At 32.8% G+C, this 21,551-nt stretch overlaps 5 protein-coding genes across 7 annotated transcripts; 2 read left to right on the top strand and 3 right to left on the bottom strand.

Annotated features, from left to right (window-relative positions):
- Nucleotides 1-4,647: 4,647 nt before the first annotated feature.
- Nucleotides 4,648-5,139, top strand: LOC142541791 (uncharacterized). Its single transcript, XM_075648253.1, has one exon. It carries the CDS (start codon nt 4,648-4,650, stop codon nt 5,137-5,139), a length of 492 nt encoding a protein of 163 aa, XP_075504368.1.
- Nucleotides 5,140-7,347: 2,208 nt separating this feature from the next.
- On the top strand, nt 7,348-9,687 carry LOC142542922 (uncharacterized). Of its 2 annotated transcripts, XM_075649827.1 has the most exons (4): nt 7,348-7,818; nt 8,410-8,427; nt 8,519-8,680; nt 9,552-9,687. In XM_075649827.1, exons 1-4 carry the CDS (start codon nt 7,422-7,424, stop codon nt 9,560-9,562), a joined length of 588 nt encoding a protein of 195 aa, XP_075505942.1. In that variant the 5' UTR covers nt 7,348-7,421; the 3' UTR covers nt 9,563-9,687. The 2 variants fall into 2 exon arrangements, with proteins under 2 accessions (XP_075505942.1, XP_075505941.1); XM_075649826.1 differs by lacking the exon at nt 9,552-9,687 and having other exon boundaries at nt 8,519-9,013.
- LOC142542920 (putative WRKY transcription factor 53) lies at nt 9,215-11,092 on the bottom strand. Its single transcript, XM_075649825.1, has 3 exons — nt 10,449-11,092; nt 10,222-10,350; nt 9,215-9,986 (listed from the first exon to the last, which is right to left on the bottom strand). The coding sequence occupies exons 1-3, from the start codon at nt 10,751-10,753 to the stop codon at nt 9,359-9,361; spliced, it is 1,062 nt and encodes a 353-aa protein (XP_075505940.1). The 5' UTR covers nt 10,754-11,092; the 3' UTR covers nt 9,215-9,358.
- Nucleotides 11,093-11,947: 855 nt separating this feature from the next.
- Nucleotides 11,948-15,028, bottom strand: LOC142542923 (F-box protein SKIP8-like). Its single transcript, XM_075649828.1, has 4 exons — nt 14,873-15,028; nt 14,371-14,629; nt 13,449-13,645; nt 11,948-12,615 (listed from the first exon to the last, which is right to left on the bottom strand). The coding sequence occupies exons 2-4, from the start codon at nt 14,578-14,580 to the stop codon at nt 12,357-12,359; spliced, it is 666 nt and encodes a 221-aa protein (XP_075505943.1). The 5' UTR covers nt 14,581-14,629; nt 14,873-15,028; the 3' UTR covers nt 11,948-12,356.
- A 3,249-nt stretch (nt 15,029-18,277) lies between these two features.
- LOC142542924 (SUN domain-containing protein 5-like) lies at nt 18,278-21,229 on the bottom strand. 2 transcript variants are annotated; one of them, XM_075649830.1, is made up of 4 exons: nt 20,880-21,229; nt 18,951-20,215; nt 18,781-18,866; nt 18,278-18,656 (listed from the first exon to the last, which is right to left on the bottom strand). In XM_075649830.1, exons 1-4 carry the CDS (start codon nt 21,070-21,072, stop codon nt 18,422-18,424), a joined length of 1,779 nt encoding a protein of 592 aa, XP_075505945.1. In that variant the 5' UTR covers nt 21,073-21,229; the 3' UTR covers nt 18,278-18,421. The 2 variants fall into 2 exon arrangements, with proteins under 2 accessions (XP_075505945.1, XP_075505944.1); XM_075649829.1 differs by having other exon boundaries at nt 18,951-20,299.
- Between the last annotated feature and the right edge of the window lie 322 nt (nt 21,230-21,551).

Raw genomic sequence — 21,551 nt, forward strand, 5'->3', positions numbered from 1 at the left:
GAACCGAAAAGATATAGAAGAAATTGATGATATATTTTCTTATAATGTGGCAATCGACATCATAAATGATAATGAAGATCATGAACCAAAATCTTTTGGTGAATGTAAAAATCGGCAGGATTAGATAAAATGGAAAGAAGCCATCCAGGTTGAATTGGATTCGCTAAATAAACGTAATGTTTTTGGACCTATAATCCTTACACCTTAAGGTGTAAAACCTGTTGGATACAAATGGGTTTTTATTCGAAAGCGAAATGAGAAAAATGAAATAGTGAGATATAAAGCTCGACTTGTTGCACAAGGTTTTTCTCAAAGGCCTGGAATTGATTATGAAGAAACGTATTCTCCTGTGATGGATGCAATTACGTTTCGGTATTTGATTAGCTTGGCGGTATCTGAAAATTTAGAAATGCGTCTTATGGATGTTGTTACAGCTTACTTATATGGATCACTTAATAGTAATATATATATGAAAATCTCTGAAGGATTTAAGGTGCCTCAAGCACAAAGTTCAAAACCCAGAGAATGTTATTCTGTGAAATTACAAAGATCATTATATGGGTTAAAGCAATCAGGTCGAATGTGGTATAATCGACTAAGTGATCACTTGATGAAAAAGGGATATGTAAATAATTCAATATGCCCTTGTGTTTTCATTAAGAAAACAACATCCGGATGCATAATTATTGCTGTATATGTTGATGATTTAAACATCATTGGAACGAATAAGGAAATTCAAGAAGTTGTGTCATACTTGAAGGAAGAATTTGAAATGAAGGATCTTGGAAAAACCAAGTATTGTCTGGGTTTACAAATTGAACAAAAAGAATGTGGAATGTTTGTTCACCAGACAAATTATACAGAAAAGATCCTTAAACGTTTTAATATGGATAAAGCAAATCCTTTAAGTACTCCAACGATTGTTAGATCATTAAACATAGAAAAGGATCCATTCCGACCATGTGAAGATGATGAAGCTATTCTTGGTCCAGAAGTACCATATCTAAGTGCTATCGGTGCCCTTATGTATCTTACAAATTGTACGAGGCCCGATATATCTTTTGCCGTAAATTTGTTGGCAAGATTTAACACATATCCAACAAAGAGACACTGGAACGGAATTAAACATATATTCCGTTATCTACGAGGAACGACAGACTTGGGACTTTTATATTCAAAAGATACTAATCCAAGTATAATTGGTTATGCTGATGCTGGATACTTATCTGATCCACACAAGGCACGTTCCCAAACTGGATATGTATTTACTCGTGGAGGCACTGCAATTTCTTGGCGTTCACAGAAACAAACGCTCGTAACAACTTCATCAAATCATGCCGAGATTATTGCACTACATGAAGCAAGTCGTGAATGTGTGTGGTTAAAATCAATGAACCAACATATCCAAATCTCATGCGGATTATCATTCGACGAGAAGCCTGTGATACTATATGAAGATAATGCTGCATGTGTTGCTTAAATGAAAGAAGGATACATAAAAAGCGACAGAACTAAACATATTCCTCCTAAGTTCTTCGCATTCACCAAGAAGCTTGAGAAGAATAAATGTATTGATGTTCGTCACATTCAATCAAGTGAAAATTCATCAGATCTCTTCACAAAGGCGCTTCCTACGTCAATATTCAGAAAGCATATATATAATATTGGGATGCGCAATCTACGAAATTTGTGAAGAATTGTCGTGTCAACATGAGGGGGAGTTTACGTGACTGCACTCTTTTTCCCTTGCTATGGTTTTTATCCCAATGGGTTTTTCCTAGTAAGGTTTTTAACGAGGCAGTATAAAAACACGTAATGAAGACAATCATTATGATCATCATCACAAGGGGGAGTGTTGAAAAATATATTTAAAATGTGTGTATTGAATATTTGAATGTTGAATATTTGAATGTTGAAAATAAGAGTTGTAAATATTGAAAATTAGTGTGTGATGATGTAGGTAATGATGTATTTTATTTTTGGATTATTTGTAAAGATTTCCTATAAATAGATCTCTCATTTGTGAAGAAAATCACAATTGAGTAGAGAGAAAAATATTATAAAGTGTGTAGTTTAGTAAATTTTGAGAGTTTGAGATTTTTACTTTTTACCATAAATTTTTATTTTTTCACAACAGAAATATATTTTACCCCAATACAAACCAACATTTTATAAATATGCTTTTAAAAGTTGAATAATTTGCAAGCCTCAACTACAATTCGACTTTTGGTTTAGTTTCTATTTCTATTTTCTATCTCATTTTATCATTTCAAATTGTATATTTTTTTACGGTTATTTAGACCATTATTTGAATATAATTATTTCTATGCAAAAACTTGTGTAAGACAGTATCACATGTCATATTTTGTGAGACTGATATCTTATTTGGATAACACATGAAAAATTATTACTTTTTATGCTAAGAGTATTACTTTTTATTGTGAATATCGGTAGAATTGATCCGTCTCACATATAAAGATTCGTGAGACCGTCTCACAAGATACATACCTTATTTCAAACTGTAATATGACAATTCATTAATTTTTATAATTATTATATATATTTGAATATCAATTAAGTTAATTATAATAATGACTTTACAAACATACAACAAATACATAAATACATTAGTATAAATGAAATTTGGCTTGATTAACTTTCCTAATCGACTATTGCTGAGTGAATGACAAAATTTTCCAAAGTCATGATATCACTTATAAGAGAGAGCATTTTTTTCCAGTCGACCTCTTCATAATGATTGCCCGATATGGTGTACCAAAATCAAATTAAAATAATAGATCTGACCAAAATAATTATATAAATATAAAAGAAACCTCATGTTTGACCAAGTAGTGCATTAATTGCGCTCAAAATCATTATTTGCTTTTATTTGTGATACACGTTAATTCTATTTATATTTATAATAAAATATAATATTTTTATCAATAAAAAATAATAATTTTCAATGAGTGATCCAAATAGAATATGTGTCTCATAAAATCATTTCATATGAGTTTTTGTGTTTCTTAATTTCACATTTTGTTTGGTAAAGCAAAATTTATTTTAAAAGAAAAATAAATATATTTATTTTGAAATGGTTTGCTGACATTCAAATATAATTTTAATTTAGTGGTTAAAAAAAGAAGTGAAATTGAATGTATTTTTTTAATGTAACTAAAATTACGTACTTTAATGAAATACGAGATAAGTTTTTTTAAAAAATCAATAAACATATAAAATAAAAGAATTTACTTGCACTTTATTTATAAATAAATTTGACATATATTTTATATATAAAATAAAGTGTAGATGACACAAAATATAGTATAAATATGGTTTCTGTAAAATAATAATATTGTAATTATATATACTCACACACATTAAATATGTGCGTTACTGTTAAAGTTCCTCCACGTCATTTAGAGGAGATCTTTTGTGAGACGGTCTCAATCCTACTGATATTCACAATAAAAAATAATATTGTTAGTATAAAAAGTAATATTTTTTCATGGATGACCCAAATAAGAGATCCATCTCACAAAATACGATCCGTAATTCCGTCACACACCAATTTTTGACCGTCACACTGTACTAAACATCGAACCTCATTAATGCGAAGTTTACTCGGTGAAACTTAGCCATAAGAAAATTCAACCAACTGGACACATGTCACACATCATTAGCTATTTCTTATTCCACCCTCATAAAACAAGTCAAAAAATATTAAAATTTACTGCTCTGAAATCAAATCACAAAAACCACAAGTTTGAACATATTGAGTTTACACTCTATTTATAATAATATTTTCCTTTATCTATTATTACAATACGACAGTCTCACGTACTTTTATTACACAAATTATTATTAGATTTAATTTTATTGATGTGAACGTCTCATCAAATCCATTTTATATATGAATTAGATCGACTCGTTTCACAAATATAGATATTTGAGACTATCTCACAATAAATTTACTTTTTTATTTTAAATTAAGAAGATCAATTGAACATGTTATATTAAAAGTAGGTCTCTTGTGAGACGGTCTCGCGAATTTTTATCTGTGAGACGAGTCAACTTTACCGATATTAACAATAAAAAGTAATACTCTTGGTATAAAAAATAATATTTTTTCATGGATGACCCAAATAAGATATCTTTCTCACAAAATACGACTCGTGAGACCGTCTCACACAAGTTTTTGCCTTATATTAAAACATACTTAAAGTGTTGCTAAAAACTTGTTAATATTTGAGTATGTCTCTTGTGAGACGGTCTCACGAATCATTATCTGTGAGACGGATCAACCATACCGATATTCACAATAAAAAGTAATACTCTTAGCATAAAAAGTAATATTTTTTCATGGATGACCCAAATAAAAGATACGTCTCACAAAATATGACTCGTAAAACCGTCTCACCCGAACTTTTGCCAAAAATCTTTTTACATTAATTTTTCAGTCTAATATTAAGTATGGAAAAAAAAATCCAATACGTGATTTTATTGTTTGTGAAACATTGCAGTCTCGTCTCACACCATAGACGCACCCACCATAATTAAAAACTTCACCAGTACAACACGAGCTTCAATCCCGTGCTCCCCCAACTGACCAAAACCTCGTCGATCCTTGGAAAAACGGAGAAAAAAATGGAGAAAATAACGAAAGCAAAGCAATATCAACCAGCGTCGAAGAATTTGGTGTGGGATTGTGGCAGCTCTCTCTACGATTCGTTCGAGTTGAAAGCATTGGAGAAGCAGCTCAGTTCCGCCATAGCTTCCAGAACTCTCTCCATGCCCCACTTAACCGAGGGCCGCCGCCTACCTCCTCCGCCGACGAAAAAGAAACAACCCACGTCTAAATTCATGCGCTCCGTCCACAGACTTATGCGGTCAGTTTTCAAATCCAATCACAGCAGCAAGATCAATAACAGCGAAATCGACCCGCTTACCCCAGGATTCATTCCGAAAGAAGGGTTTTATATGATTTACGACAAGTCTGGCGCACTTTCCACGATCCCAGAAGTTCCAGAGCGTGAAGGGTTCTCGCCTGAAATCAAATCTTTGGTCAGAAGAAGTAAGTCCGACAGATTCAGCACCGCTGCTGCTGTTACTAATTCTGTGGATATCTATTGTATGTGATTGATCGACCGATCGATCACAATTAAGTTTGATCCATCCCCAGTACAAGAATCTTCTCCCAAAAACACTGTTGAAATCTCCTCTTTACGTATATTTGAATCAGCTGTATATACATTTAACTGCTCGCATCAACTTAAATATAATTTTGGTTACCTTTTCTTGATTATATATTGTTACTATCAAAAACCATGGCAATTCTTGTATGGGATTTGAAATGCAATGATTTTATCAGAGACTTAACGTAAACTTAGAATTAGAAGAAACCTGTGCAAATTGCAATAGATGTCAAAAAATGTAGTAATCTCTCAATTAATTTTTAAATTCATCTGACGCATCATGATGATCCATAAAGTTCAATGCTTAGAATGTTGGGTTTTTATGAATTTTAATTTTGTCATATCATAAATGATCATATTCAAAATTGGTATTTTTGGCCAATAATTGTTGGGAGAATATGGGTTTTAAGATTTGGTTGGATGTCTTTAGCAAGAAAATGTAGTAATTACAAATACAATGGAATTCAATCTTTGTCAAGGGGGACACGTCTTTATTAAATTATGCTTTTTTGGCCCAGCATTTGGTGTTTTCATTAATTGCTCACTTATTGTAACTTACACCAACTCGTACATGGAGCCAATTGATCCACATATGCTCATGGGGGTTTTCTATTTAAATACTTCTGCCCCAAATTTTCTGGGTATCTTTTCACATTGAAGTATTTTTATATATTGAAAAATGATAATGTTTATGGATATATAACAAATAACTCAAAATTCTAGCAAATTAAATCGTGTATAAAGATTATAAAATAAATAATAGATTGCATATAATATTGATAAATGAGATTGCATATAATATTGATCAATGGGAAATTTATATCATTTCCAGCAGCATAATCATACCTGTGCGTAATAATTGAAATATTTGGGTTATAATAGGGAAAAGTAAATATGGTATAGGAAAAGTACATTAAAGTGATTTTTTTGGAAACAATAATGTAATATCTATGAACTCTATGAGCACGAAAATTATTGAGTTTTTAAGATAAATTTCAGATAAATTTCCAACAATGACTAGAAATGAAATGTTAAAGAAAGTAGCGGTCTGTATCAAGTATGTTTTGTCAATAAATTATATTATAAAAACGCCTTTAGTCAGAAGTTATGTTAAGTCATTTATGTTTAATAATATATCTTTAATGTTTATTTAAAATCTTTGCGTCCCAAGAAAACTCTACATCGCAATATTGTACACTTTCGGAGAACATTTTCAGTCATTTATGTTTAATAGTGTCTTTAATGTTTCTTTAAAAAGCTCTCTCTCGCGTACGCAGCGTAGAGAGGGTACAAATCAAGAGTTCGATTTGAATTAGAAAAAGCTTAATTTGTTTGCAAATGTACGAGCACGACCTGGGTGGCGTCGAATATCGGACCGATCAAGTCAAAAATCGCCTAGCTATGTTATGCCAACTTTTACTCGCTTAAATCCTCGAAACACATGCGAAGGGGACAAATCTGTTTTAAAGAAACTATCTTTACTATATGCCTCGATTTAGTTTTGTTTTATATACACGATACTCGTACTTTCAATAATGTACTTAATATGTTACTTCTTTGTCTTTACGGACTTGCTTTTATAACTCTGTGATTAGCAATGTCCCTCACAGTCATAGCATGCATTCATTTGCTACCATATCCATATCTGTGTAGCATCAAGATGCATGATATTGAATTCCAAAGATACATTGCACCCAACTCCAAAAAAAATGTATGATATTGAATTCCAATAATTTGTACAAATAAGTAGACTTTTACATATTTTTTTAACAAAAATATTCACTCCGCCTAATACATGTAGCCTCGTATGTAGAACCATAAACACTGTCTGATGCGAATACGAAAATGATTATACATTCATGATCATAAGTCTGCATATATATTGATTTATTATCTTTATATTATAATAATTTATCATTTCACCAACGATGGATACCTGTGTGTTTGATTACGAGCCCTTGGTTTTTTTAAAAAATTTCCTTGCGCGGACCTAATTTTATGGCTGACCATAGAATCCAATCTTACAATCATGATGTTACAATCAGGATCATGTGCTTTTAGGCTTATGTTCTCCCAATGCAACTAATGGGCCTATAATGTGACTGCAATGGGCCGCTAAAATAATCTTGAACGTCGAAAATATTTCTGCTCGTTCAATAAAGATGCCAAGCAAATTTGTGGTTCGTAATTCTTGCTTCAGAGCAACTTGTGCTTTTTGGGGGAAAAATGGAAGGTTCTGTTCGAGTTCAGTCTCTGTTGAAGTCTCCCATGGTAACCGGTTCTTCATTCCTGTGTAAAGGTGAAGATTGGAAAGTAAAGCATTGGAGGTATAGCAGAGAAACAATTTTGACTCCCAAGAGATTTGAATTCAACTGCTGTGGTGAAACTGAAATGGGAAGCAAGATAGTTTATAGGAAAGGAGAGCAGATAATTTGTAATGGATTTTTGTTTCCTGTGGATCCATGGTCACCCAGCATTGATTCTCAGAACATTGCTTCACAGCTTTTTGCATTCTCTCTGTTTCCTTACCTGGTATTCTTGTATTTTATCACCAAATCCAAGACTGCTCCAAGACTCACTCTTTTTGGGTTCTATTTCTTGCTTGCTTTTGTTGGTGCCACAAGTAAGCTATTGATTGTTTTCGTTTGAATTATGACTTACTGTTTGGTTTGAAACTGATGCTGAACCGACTTTTTTTTTTTTTTTTACTGATGAATGCTGTAATTTCTGTAAGCTTTTTTTGAAGATCAGGTTTGGTAAACTGATCAAGTGATTCGATTATCGCATTAGATGGTTTTGGAGAAGTAATGTTAATGCACCTTTCATATATACTGAAAATTTTCTATTTTCAGATGATGTTCAGTAGGTATATTATTCTTTTATCTAAAGTACGAAAGGGTAGTTAGTGAGCGTATGGTAAGGTGGTTATGTTTGCACCTCCCTCTATGCCAAAATTAAAGGAGGAGGAAATTCTCATCAGTCATAAAGCTGCATTCCTGATTGCTTTTCTTTTAAATTGATCCATCATTGTGTAAACTATAAATGGAGTGCTTGTTTGTTGAAAATGATGATGGCAGCGTGTTCATAAATCGATAGACTCTAAGAGTGACTTCTTCGATTAAGTTCTTATATTTTAATTGTATAAAACTTAATATCTAACCTCCTACTAACTCCTTCCTCTCCTGTCTTTGCTGCATTGCCTCTCGCTAAGCAGTACCTGCTGGAATTTATGGTAATTTTCTACTACAAAACATCGTCAAGTTATCATATAAAAAAAACTTCTGCATTTTCTCATTAGATATCGATTTGCAATCTTCGCACAGCAAAGGTTCACTATGGAACATCCTTGTCAAATGTCGACTGGTTGCATGGTGGAGCTGAGTCACTGCTTACTCTCACCAACCTATTCATCGTGTTGGGCCTGAGGGATGCTCTTAGAAAAGCTGGAGGCGAAAAAGGAAACACGTCAGAGTTTACCTCCAACGGTAAAGAAGAGGATAAGCATTCAATTTAGGTGATAAGAGCAGATTATGATGCTTTTATACTCCTCTCCTGTCCTTCATAAGGGAAAAAAAGGTCCAGCTTCGGCATTATTTTCATTAATTATCAATCCGTACATGTGATGCCTGGCATCATAAAGATCATGTCCTTTGTGATTGTGCCAGAAGTGTTCTTGGCCGCGTAGGGAATTCCAATTTGTATCTTTGTGTTTAATATCCATGTTTTTGTACTTTTACATGCTGCTGGATATCGTAAATTTTATAATCAAGATTGTATTTTCACCGGTGTATTTTGCTTTTTACGATCATTTTACTTGACTTGAGAACTTAAATTCTGACCAGATCATCGTACATGAGCGACACTGTTATTGAATTTACTGCTTGAGTTTAACTTAAGAGGCTATTCTGGAAGCTTGTGGGTTATTTCTGTCTACACGAACTGCCCGTAAACTCAATTTAGTAACTTAGATGTTTGTTCTTGTTTGTGATTGAATATCACTCCATGATGGAATGACAGAGTTAAAAAGCACTTCTTCTCATAAAACTTATATAGATACCGGGCTAGCATCTTTACACATCGAGATAAATTTCTGCAAGATCTATCTACATCTAATTTAAAACGGAAAGGATCAAACATGATATTGCAAACCGCACTATGCCCTCTTATTGTCCATATTCAAAGTTTGAATATGTGAAAAATTCTGGCATGTTGAATTCGAAATTTGGATCTGGATTTATGGGATCAATTAAGAACTCCATGCCTCCACCAATTGGAGAATTGGACGTGGATGCATGAGCTGAGATTATATCTGCGGTATCAGCCTCTGAATGCTGAACATTAGGAGTCCTCACGTAGGTTGTTGCTGAGAAATAATTGGATTCTGATGAGGCTGGAGATATTAACTCTGGAGAAACTGTGCACCCCTGGTGGTGGTTTTCATCAAGAAGAGCAGGGAAATAGTGATTTACATCGTCATGGAATGCAAATGTTGATTGGAAGGAGAAGTGGGCCGGCATTTCCTCACTAACCAAGTCCTCGGTACTGACGCTGAGGGAATTTTTGCAGTTTGAAAGGGCTTGATTCTGTTGGCCTTGAAGATTGTGACCATCGTTAAGTTTCAGTTCCCGTTTTTCAGGAGATGCTGGCGGTGGAACTGTGTTAGTGGACTGGCTACAAGTATGCGTTCCTTTGTATGTGATATCAAATACGGTCAGGTCGTCATCAGATCTCTGCACTTGCTTTGTTGCCCAGCAATTTTGAACAAGACGGTATGTGCATCGGTAATAGCTCCTGCAAACATGGATAAACTTGTGTTATTTTTGTTGTGATCTAGTGCCTATATCAAATACTAGTACTTGTATACGCTCGTGTGAGAGAGACACAAAAACCATGCAGGGACTGTTGCGTGTTATTTTAGTATAGAAAATTTTGATTCTTTAGACTGTTTTCCACCTCACTTTTCCTGCATGATTTTTGGGTTGTCTTTAGAGAATTAGTGCTTTCCATGTCGGAAAGAAGTGTCTACCTCGGATATTTAGACCCCAAAATGTATTTTTGCCCGTATTTTCTCCAATTATATCTATCACCAGTATGCCCTTCGAGTCCATTCTCAGAATCAACTTTCACTTGTTCTGTCCATGTGTGCTGCATCTTTCTGATACACCAATCAAGAAACAGAGTTAGCACACAAACACCTTGCAAAAGATTCCCTAATCAATACATAAAATGTTATTCATCATTGTGAAAATTTACCGTTTCTTTGAAGCATTCATATTATCCTGATTATCATTTATGTTCTTGTTCACGTCTTCAATTCTTAGGCTTCCATGTGCAGATACCGAAGTGTCTGGTGTACTCAACGTTGCTCCATTTGATCCACCCCACCTGAGGATGAATAAAGCCTTATCATATGAAGATAGCATCTTCTGAAGTATCAAGTCATGAGTTTCCGACGGGGACGTCGACCACAAATGAATCCGAAGCTGCTTAGTTTTCTCCATCCCTTGTGTTAGTTCGTTGATAAGTGTATTGTATGGCCAGGTTACAGCACTCTCCATTTCAAATGTTATCTGGCTTCAGAGCAACACTAGATTCATACAAGTATAGACTACTTGAATATTGGATTTGATTCAGAAACTTAACCCCACTTTATTGTGGTGCAAACTAATTGTGTGTGCATAGCATATATGAGGAGGGGAGGGAGGGATAGAGATACTGAATGACGGAGAACTAGAATTTAAAGAAAACAGAGTTGAAATTTTGACTAAGAAACCGAGTGAATCACAGTGTGGTCTTAATCATGTTTGGTGGTGTGTGAGTTCCGTCCATATGCTGACCATTTCAAACCTTTTACAAGGTATCCTCTCCCTCATCCACGTACAAGCTTTTCATTCTTTTCGAGCCCACGAGATTGAGTTGCCTTGAAAATCTGTCAGTTGGATATCCATGTATTTCTTTGATCCAAACTTCTGACTTGTTTGTTTTTGCATTTTAATTTAATTTTTATGTTAAAATATATTGTTCAAATTCAATGATAATATTTTTAACTCAATATTATATCAACGATATATGATATAAATCGTGGGTTATGAGAAACTAAATGACGTGAATCGAAATTTGTGCAAAATAATTTTTACCAACTTTGATGTATTATATTTGAGAATTATGAATTAATTGAGACTCGGTCCCGTACTAAAGTTGGATTTAACTTTTGGATATGCTAGCATTTTGCTTTATGCATGTCAATATGACCAATTTACACATCATTTTGAGTGACCCGTATTAAAATTAACTCAGATAAAAAGTACGCATGTTTTGCGATTGATGTAAATGTTGTGAAAACTTCACGAGGTGACCAATTCAAACCTGCAAAAAGAACCAATCATATGTTGTTTGGAAAACAATAATTCAGTTATAAATAAGAAAGTGGAAGCAATAATTCAAATTAGGACAATAGCGAGTTATAAAAAAAAGGTATATACTAACATCACATTTCACAGTATTCAAACCACGCGTTTTTTTTAATGATTGAGAAAGAATCATATATTAGTATTTCGTCTTACTACATGAAACCTTATTTACTGTGAAACTATCGTTATTAGTCTCATGCAAAATTTTGGGTTTCATGATATGTTTTCCTCATGTTCATGCACAGAAACTATTGCAAACTACATAATTTCTCGATATAATACTAACAGATACCTTTTCAACACAAAATATTTGTGCCATAGACAGCCAAATGTTCTCGAATTATGAACAAGAGTTGACCATCTCCATTATTTTGATGGTTACCGCTGCCTGACAACTGAGAATAATAGGGGATCCTTGAGTGATACTAAAAACCAATTTTTAACACTCGTAAGCTATTACAGATTAATCGCCCGGGAAGAAACTGCTACGCCTTAATGAATACACCGTTGTGACATAATATCAAGGAATAACTAATAACTACAACCAAAATATCAGTTTACAACGAAGTGTGTAGCTGAAATCAATTATCATTAACTGACATCCACCAATAAATAACATAAGATCTTCCAAGAAAGCTTTGATGATTTCTTAGTGTCATTCCTAGCTAAAGAAGAGGAAAGAAAAATAGATCACTCAGGAGTTTCGGTGATAAGACAGATTCAGACTTCACGTGACCAAGTGTGGAGCTAACTATCCATGCAGAGGAAGGTGCCCGATGCCAATATTAACAAAAAATGTTGAGGTATGATGGTGGACCATATACCATCTCCCATTCTGGAATTCATAAACATTAGTCACATTAAATGGACCATTTTCGAGTTCAATATAAGCATTCATTGTAACCCAAGCCATATGTGTCAGCACCCGAGCTTTTACATCCCGAACTTGGAAATCAGCGACATGGTCCCAGCCAAATGCTAGCTGCCAGCTTTCCATAACTGCGTCATAACTAAAGTAGGGGGATACATAAAGCTTCTGGATTCCAACATGGAAATATAATTAGACAGTAACAGTCTTAACATAATTAGTCGTAGTAGAACGCAATTGCAAATAGTTTCAATGAAGGAATCACTCGTGTTGTTTGTCCACAACATATCTTATCCAAATCATGCATATGATCGAACTATCGACTTAGTAAAATCTTCTTCGGACTTTATAAGCACAAATTTATGAGATCAACGACCAAGCAATCTAACAAAAATAAATAAACATCAAGCAAGAGGATTTCGTTGTTTAACCACTCGTATATTAATAATCCTGTCATAATCTTCATGACAAAATAATAGAACATGTTCTGGGAATGGCAGAAAAAGTCCAAAGCTTATGTTTGACAATAGTGTATAACATAAACACGTCCAAAAGAAGTATATGTACTGTCAAATCAAATTCTTTATTTATTTTCCACATTTCATGTTTGAATCATCGAATTCATGTTACTGGAAATTTCCAAGACTCTAAGGCCAAACTTGATGCGAGGTTATAAGTATCAATAAGAAAGGTCAACAAAGAGCCACATACAAAAAATATTATTTTATAATTCCCTATCGCGGTGATCAGCCAAATAAATCTGTTGGAGTCTCATTTGGTGAAAAATCAGAAGCGAATTTAGAATTCACATAAACGGCAGGAACATGAACGCAGAGATAATTCCATGAGCATTTTAAACCATTACAAAAAAATATAACTTGAGAAAATTTGTTTAAAAGCATGGAAATAAAAATCAAGTACTAGTGATTAGCGTGAATATGGAAAATTCTCATGCAAGAATAGAAAGCCACGTACCCACTGAAAGACTCGCCAGTCGCATGAAAGCACTTCACATAATCTGCATTAAGCCAAAACTGGCTCATTGCAGGAAGTGACCTTTCTCTAACAATCCTAAAAAACTCAGCATTAGTGTTTACTATGGTTCTTGTAGCTGCATAATAAGCTTTCCATCCATTTGGTGGTCTTACATTATGTTGTTCTAAAGTGAAATCCTAGACAAGGAAAAAAATATCAGAATTATCTTACAATTTAAAACATGATTTTATATAATATTTCAGAAATGCACAAAAGAAATTCAATTTTTTATCAAGATCAGCATAATGGTCAATGCTGTATAAGATTGAAATCCTAAAATTGAAAACATAATGTCAGTGCAAGACATTATAGAGGAATTATGGATCAAAGAAATCATGAAAAAACATAATGCTTTTTATCATTGAAGATAATTCGGGAATAGAAGTACCATTTGAAAGAGTATTCATCAATTCTAAATTGCTGTCCCCTCAGAGATGGACCACATCCATTCTAACAAAAATACCACCCTAAGATTACAAGTACTTTAGTCATAACAACAACATGCAGATGATACTTACAAGACTTCAAGTAATCAAGCCCCATTTTCTAATATGTCAATCTCCCTGATTGCACTATATACAAGTATCATTTATATTTTACACCTAAGTCTTATCATCTATTATATGAACTGAAGCTAATGCAAGAGTAACTAATAAATTCTAACCCCACTGAAAACAAAAAAATGGCTTGCTATCTCTCGTCTGATAAACTAGAAACTAAAACACTGCAAGTACAGAAGCACACAACTGAATTCCCAACAAGTCAATAATACAGTCTGAACCAAATCCATGAAAGGAAGAAACGCATAAAAGAAACAAACAGTCACACGAAATTTCAATAATTCATAAGAAAAATCACATACCTTATGATATAGGGCCTTCCACGCATTATCATCGTTGGCAGCTTCCCGCATGCGAGAATTCGTCATGGAGAGCCTACAGAGGCTCGGATAATCCAAATAACTGAGGGCATGCGTTGTGATCTCTGGCACTAATTGCTCCATCATGGACACCCCTATCTGCCTCTCCACCGCAATCTCCCCATTCTCACTCCCATTCAAAAGCGCCATCATTCTCTCCCCTCTATCAATTTCACTTTTCTCGCTTCCAAGTACGCAATCACTAGATTCATACAATTCAAATTGAAAAGGGACACAGTTTAATTTCCCCTTCCGCAAGATTAAAACAGAAAAAAGGTCGCTCCCACAATCACGAAGAATTACGAATAAACCATAATAAGTAAAACGTTGTAAATCATAGTTTCCTGAAATCGCAATATCAAAAACGATTGCAATAACTCTCACAATTCATCAAACAATCGATAAAATACAGGGAGTCTCAAAAGTCAAAACGAAATTATGATACCTTTGGGATAAAACCTTAGCGAAAGTTGAATTTTATCACTTCTGAAACCCTAATTGAGGGGTTGTGGTTTGATGTGTCGCTGAGAGGGAAACAGGTAGATTATTTATTTGTAGAAGACAGAGGTTGACGAGAAGCGCGAGTGAAGAGTTGAGGAACATGTCAGATGCAAATAGCTATAAGTACGAGGGGTCGACGGTAATTACGATAATTATTTTACCCCTCGAGCTATCTTTAATTTGCAATTTTTTTTTTCTTTTTTTTTTCCGTTCAAAAAAAAAATAAAAAAATTGCACTTTTCTCTCGATGTATGAATAACAACTTTAGGAACAATTGAACTAGCTACCCGTACACATTTATTTTCACAATTATTTAGTTTATTTAATTGATTATTTGTAAAAAAATTATTTAATTTAAAATTATATTATGATAAATTATCAAATCAAATATACAATCAATTTTTTTTTATCATATTGATAAAAGTATAATCAATAAATATTTCATCAGAGCTCGGATGTATTGTTTTCAAATGATTGAAATAAAATAATCATCATTTTAGTCATGTATTGTTGTATCAGCGTTTCGAAGGCCACACGCATCGAAAGTGCAAGTCAAAAAGCCATGAAACTTACCAGAAAATATCTAAATCAAGTGCAAAAATTTCGGTAATTGGAGTTACGCAAATCGAGAATGAGTGAGATTTTTCATGCGTTATCGTATCGATGCTTCAGCCGCCACACATCATCGTTTTTTTTTTTCAAAAGATTTTACTTTTCATGATCTATAACTTTTATGTTGAACATTTTTTCCGAATTCTAACATATTAGTACAAGATTTTGAAAAACAAAAATGGTGATTATTTTTTATTCGGTCGTTAAAAAACATTTAGATCATGGTGAAAGTTATTTATTTACTATATATTTTTAATATGACAAAAAAATTAGATGATAAAAAAAATTAGTTATATATTTCAGTTGATAATTATTTATCAAATATAATTTTTAAATAGATATATTTTTAAATTAGATAATTTTGAAAATAAAGTATGTTCTTAATTGAATTTAATAATAGTAATTGAACTTAAAATAATTTAGGTTAAGGGTGAATTTTAACTTCATCATGTACCAGTTTGTCAATTTATAAATAGTGCACCTATCAATTAAGTAATTTACAATAGTTCATGTATACATTTGTTAATTTATCGATAGTTTGTGTACCGAAATAAATTTTACTCTATCTCTACATTTATATTATAAGGCATAGTTTGGTATATAGGATAAGGAAGATATTGATAAATAATCCTTCTTATTCCATGTTTGGTACCTTTTTAAAAAGTCCATGATAATATCATGAGCCCTTGATAAATAATTTTTTAGAAGGATAAAATGTCTCTTCTATTAGGTATGATAATTTTAATTTAATGATAAAATACATTACAAATGACTTAATTGCTCTCAATTTATAAATGATTTTTATAAATCTATGCTAGTAGGTAGAAATTAAAATCAAATAAATATTTTTATTTATTATACAATACGATAATTATATAAATGAATTCGAGATAATTATATAAATAGTTTTTATAAATATGAATAAAATTATTAATATCACTCGATTAACCTTAAAAATTGATATTTGACTTGACTCACAAAATCAAGGGCTCAATTATCATATTATATAATATATAAAATTAGGTAAAAATAAATAAATCATGCAAGCACTATCGACGCATGAACAGATAAAAATACGAACTCAAGCAACAACTTTGAAATTATAAAATTTATTATGATAAGGTTAATTTTGTAATTACAATCTAATATATAAATTTAATCACTCTTATTAAAATCATACCAAACATTAAATATAATATCCTACATCTTATTTATCCTTAACATATCTTATATTATATATCACATGTTTATCCTATTATGTGTACCAAACTATGCCTAAGTATAAAGAGTATTTTTATAAAATTTTGTTTTAGTTAAAATATTAATAATTACAATAATTTAAATTAAAATAAACTATTTGAAAATTCAAACATCGAATGTTATTGATTAGAGATATGATAATTTATAAACAACATAAATAAATGATGAGATATTACTGAAGATACGAAGTTCAAAATAAAATGAAGATTTAAGGACATTTATATAAGATTAAATAAAGTTTTACCGATTTATTTTTATACATACAAAAAAAATGGCAATTTTTAGTAGTTTGATAAATAAGGCCAATTTAGGTAAAAATATTAGCACCCTTATTTTATCAATTGTTTAAATAAAAATGAGTATCTAAAAAATAGGTCTCATGCTAAAGATATAACAATATTTATACAACCATTCTTACAATACACAAAAATTTCATTTATCAAAATTTTATGATAAATTTAATACAAAATCTCAAAACATGATATAATTGACGTAAATATTACCTGTAACATTATCCAAAAAAGTTATTTTACATTCTAAATACACATATTAACGCTCATTCGCATGCAATGCGTTAATATATATTAAACTTTTTAGTGTTAAATAATTTTTTTGTTAATTTCAAATATCATATTAAAATTTAAAACTTTAAAATCATTTTTATAATAATTTTTATGTTATTAATAATGATTATATAATTTAAAAGTTCAAAATATAGATAAAGATTAGATATGACAATGAGGCGGAGTTGGGCTGAGGATGTCTTCAATCGCCATTTTTTTAATCGGGGATTCTCCATTTAATATCTACTGGGATTAAGTCATCGTCAGACCCCCCATACTTTCTATCTAGTTGCCTGAAAATTCTCTTCCACACTTCCCGTATATTAAATCTTAATCCTAATCATCATCCTCTCTTCAAATAATCTGAAAAATTGTAACGAGGTTGGCCGGATTTGTCATCATTACCCTGAATTTAAGTTTTTTTTGGTAATTATTAGGAATAATCATCGTTATTATTAGTAGTAATGATATCATTATAGGGGGACTCGCGACAGGTTCAGAGATGAAGATAACATTTCAACATTCGTCCCCGATTTTTTTCGAGATTTGAAAAATTGTCAAACTCGCCTTCGAGTTTTCCCAACCGGACCCAAACCCGCGGAAGAAAATTATCATCTCTAATAAAGATAAGAAGTATTTCTTTAGGATATGGTTGATAGATAAGATGCAAACTTTACTAAAATCAATTTAATGAAATTTTTATTAAAAAATAATAATAATGTTTTGTAATTTGAGAAAAATACTATTTTTGGTTTACAAAAAATTAGATCATATCACAAAAATTAGTTAGTGTCTCAAATTTAATAAAGTATAATATTGATAATAATATGGTATAGATAATAATACAGATATTTCATTCTCAAAAAATATATATATAGATATTTCGTTTGGTCAAATAGTAAATAAAATCCAAGAAGGCAGGCACTGCTTGATGCGGATATAACGAAAGAGTTTGGAGTTGAATATTTTGACAAGAAGCCAATTTTCAATATTATATATCATGATAGAGCTACTTGGTCACATTCTTCACCGCAATAGACCCACTTAAATGCACAAAACTAACTATAAATCAATGGGATGAGCATTGTCAAACTACAGCTGATGAGAATCAAAGTCCATCCTCTAGACTGGAAACCCGAACGAGCAGGCATTGGCGTGCTGAAGAATTTCAGGATCCCGTCCAAAATTAACTTGATTATCGCAATGCATGCAAAGCAAAAGCTCACTGTAAGCATCGCAAGCTCTTTCTTTTCCAGACTCGATTGATCATCCGACACTTTGTCGACCTTTAATCTGCAGAACAAATTTACACAATGAAGAGTTTGATCCCATCGAAAGGAACCATATGCGAAGAGATACAGTAATTATAAATTACATTAGACCACTCAACCCAGTACCAACAAATTCTATTACTGACCTAAGCATGCTATTTTCTGCAGCCAAGTGATCCATTCGGTTTGAGACAGCAGTTCTCCAGGACTCAAGATCAACAATCCCTTGTTCCTAAGCAAAAGAAAATCAAGTGAAAAAGTCAAAAACTGAACGTGCACCAAGTTCGTGATTGTTCTAAAAATTACGAGTAAATACCATTTTTTCCTTCCATTGCAAAAGATCGTTTATCTCCAATTTTCTTTTTTCAATAAGAACAGAAAACTTTGATAGCTCTTGGTCAAGCATGGGCAAAACATCTCTTTGTCCTTTGTTTAACTCTTTTATGTACTCCTCAAGCAAAGATAAGTTCAACTCCAGCAATCTAACCTTTTGCAACAATACCTTAAGGGCAGCATCGGCATGTAATCTGTTATTTTGATGCTGCCGAGTTTTCACCTTGGGATCTGAAATGCTACCCAAGGTCGTCTGTTTCTTGAGTACATCCATGTTGATCTTTTCCCCCTCGTGTATAGTTTCTACCTCCTTTCTAACAGCCTCAACCACAGTATGAGCCACACTATCTACTTCAAGATTGTTAGAACCTTGTTCCAGTGGTTTCAAATGCATCACTGTTGTATTAGGCTTCATTAGTCTATTCGTAGAAGACTCCTCCGAACTAACAATAAGATCCTCAAGCATCTGTTCTATTGCATCAACACCATACACCTCTACAACACTAAGTGTGCAGTAAAACTCTGACCCATAATGACCAAGTAAATCCACTTTCAAATATCTAGCCCACTTTGGATCAGGTAGCTTAAAGCATTGAGTATGCTTTACGTTGGACGCTACAAATGTCCCCAAAGTATACCATGAATTGGTCGGATATACCAAGCTCCCTGATAACTCAAATTCTTTAAAATTAGAAGAGTAATGCTCGAAATTTGCAATTTTGACAGCATCCACCAATGTTTCATCGGCAAGCTCAATGATAAAAAATTTTCCATCCACAGAACAAGGGTTCCTCAGATACTTATCATGATCCTTCCCCAATACATTGCTAGCTCCCTTCGCCTCCTTGTTATGAGCAATCACTTTCGCACCCTTCGACTCGGAGGCATAATTATATGCTGTCCCATCAGGCTCGAGCCTGTGGGTGATGTTTACTAGCTGGTGTGGTGAACTCCCACTTTTTTTTTGCCTCGTGATGTTTTTAAACTCATCAAGGTTAGGATAAGTTAACTGAGTTTTCCAGTTCTGCGGCTGTTCATGTGTGCCCCACTCCTCATCTTCTTGAGGTTCTACTTGACACATTAATGAATCATAATCTAAAACAACTGACGCTAATTCCTCTAATCGGCTTATACCTTGGAAGGACCCTTCGGGTTTGGAATAACCATCAAATGAAGCTGGATCATTACTAATCATAGACACATTCAACTTCATCACAACTGCATCTGCCTGGTTCTCATTATCATTTTCTACAACAGAAACCATATTGTTGGATAACTTTCCATAATTAACTCTAGAGTTATTTATGCTCTCATTATATGCATTGACATCTCCTGCAAATTTTTCATTCAACAAAGCGAAAAATGATTATTGTTGGAACCATATGGTGAAACTAGTTCGAGTCATGTGTACATATCAAGTTCTAAAACACCGAATAGTATAACTGTTAACTATTAATTCAATGACATTCTTCGAAATAGTTGCCAGCTATCTTTTACAAATTCAAATTCTTGGACTCACAATGATTAGCTTCATCATGGAAGTTCATTCAAACCACTGCATCTACTATGTGATTTCTACTTTTGATATGAGTAAATGTAAACTTGAAACTAAAGCCAGGTGACTCCGCAAAATTAACACAAAAAATACCTTAAAAAGTATCTAAACCTTAGTTGATTCCAATAAAAAAGACTTAAGACTACCAAGATATGAAACAAACATGCCCACTAAATACACGAAAAGGGATTCCAAGATGAATAGTGACTATACATAATTTCCAGAGCCCACAAATGCAAAATATTCATGAAAAGAGGAGGGCGTATACCAAGAAACAATACAAGAAAGGGGGTATCAAAATGCAGGCAAAAAAATACACAAGAAATAAAACAAAATAATAAAAAACCAAATTATCACCTTTGTTTCCATGGGTGAGACCAAATTTAGCATGAAACAAGATAATAGCAGCACACCACAACGTAAAGAACAGAGGAACAGATAGCCGACAATAGTTTCTCCTAATTTTCTTCGAAACATTAACTTTTTTCACGCAGTCTTCCCGAAACTTGGGATTCGTTTTTGTTGGCTCACCGTAGCGAGATTTCTTCATCTCTCATCGTTTTTCCTTTCTAATTCCACGGGTTTTTCATGCAATAGGTTGAAATAATTTCTCAGCTGATTTTCAGGTAGAAGAGGGATGAATAAATCAAGACATGTGTCGTCTCGAATTGTGACTATTATTATTCTTCTTCCTTCAGCTTTTTGCATCACTGTGTGTTTTTGCGTGTTGGTGTGTGTAATTAAATAAATAATTGCTTATTCTTTCTAAGATTCGGTCCATCAGGTGCTTAGCTCAATTCTCAATAATTCACCATGACATCTAATTAAGTAAACAAACTACAAAATTTGCCCATTAAGTTCTTCTTAAAGAAGCGACAGTTCGCAGTCTTAGATCATTATAAATAATTATAATTTTGAATGTCATTTTTTAACGTTTTGGGTTCGGTGTTGTGCGCATCACGACTCTAAAAAAAAAAGTGAAATGTAGTATATATTGGTTGAAAGATGGGTAAATTATAGTATGTGTTA

Source organism: Primulina tabacum, chromosome 4 (genome assembly GCF_025594145.1).
Source record: "Primulina tabacum isolate GXHZ01 chromosome 4, ASM2559414v2, whole genome shotgun sequence".
NCBI lineage: Eukaryota > Viridiplantae > Streptophyta > Magnoliopsida > Lamiales > Gesneriaceae > Primulina > Primulina tabacum.

What these genes read in the sequence shown, in the direction of transcription:
- LOC142541791 (XM_075648253.1), top strand. Translation starts at nt 4,648, where the DNA reads ATGGAGAAAATAACGAAAGCAAAGCAATATCAACCAGCGTCGAAGAAT.
- LOC142542922 (XM_075649826.1), top strand. Translation starts at nt 7,422, where the DNA reads ATGGAAGGTTCTGTTCGAGTTCAGTCTCTGTTGAAGTCTCCCATGGTA.
- LOC142542920 (XM_075649825.1), bottom strand. Translation starts at nt 10,753, where the DNA reads ATGGAGAGTGCTGTAACCTGGCCATACAATACACTTATCAACGAACTA. An exon ending in ATGAATGCTTCAAAGAAACG is followed by an intron (nt 10,351 to 10,448) that starts GTAAATTTTCAC and finishes TTGGTGTATCAG; the next exon opens with AAAGATGCAGCACACATGGA. An exon ending in TTGGGGTCTAAATATCCGAG is followed by an intron (nt 9,987 to 10,221) that starts GTAGACACTTCT and finishes CCATGTTTGCAG; the next exon opens with GAGCTATTACCGATGCACAT.
- LOC142542923 (XM_075649828.1), bottom strand. Translation starts at nt 14,580, where the DNA reads ATGATGGCGCTTTTGAATGGGAGTGAGAATGGGGAGATTGCGGTGGAG. An exon ending in GGAAGGCCCTATATCATAAG is followed by an intron (nt 13,646 to 14,370) that starts GTATGTGATTTT and finishes TTCCTTGTCTAG; the next exon opens with GATTTCACTTTAGAACAACA. An exon ending in ACTGGCGAGTCTTTCAGTGG is followed by an intron (nt 12,616 to 13,448) that starts GTACGTGGCTTT and finishes CCCCTACTTTAG; the next exon opens with TTATGACGCAGTTATGGAAA.
- LOC142542924 (XM_075649829.1), bottom strand. Translation starts at nt 21,072, where the DNA reads ATGAAGAAATCTCGCTACGGTGAGCCAACAAAAACGAATCCCAAGTTT. An exon ending in TCTCACCCATGGAAACAAAG is followed by an intron (nt 20,300 to 20,879) that starts GTGATAATTTGG and finishes AAAAATTTGCAG; the next exon opens with GAGATGTCAATGCATATAAT. An exon ending in GCAGAAAATAGCATGCTTAG is followed by an intron (nt 18,657 to 18,780) that starts GTCAGTAATAGA and finishes TTTGTTCTGCAG; the next exon opens with ATTAAAGGTCGACAAAGTGT.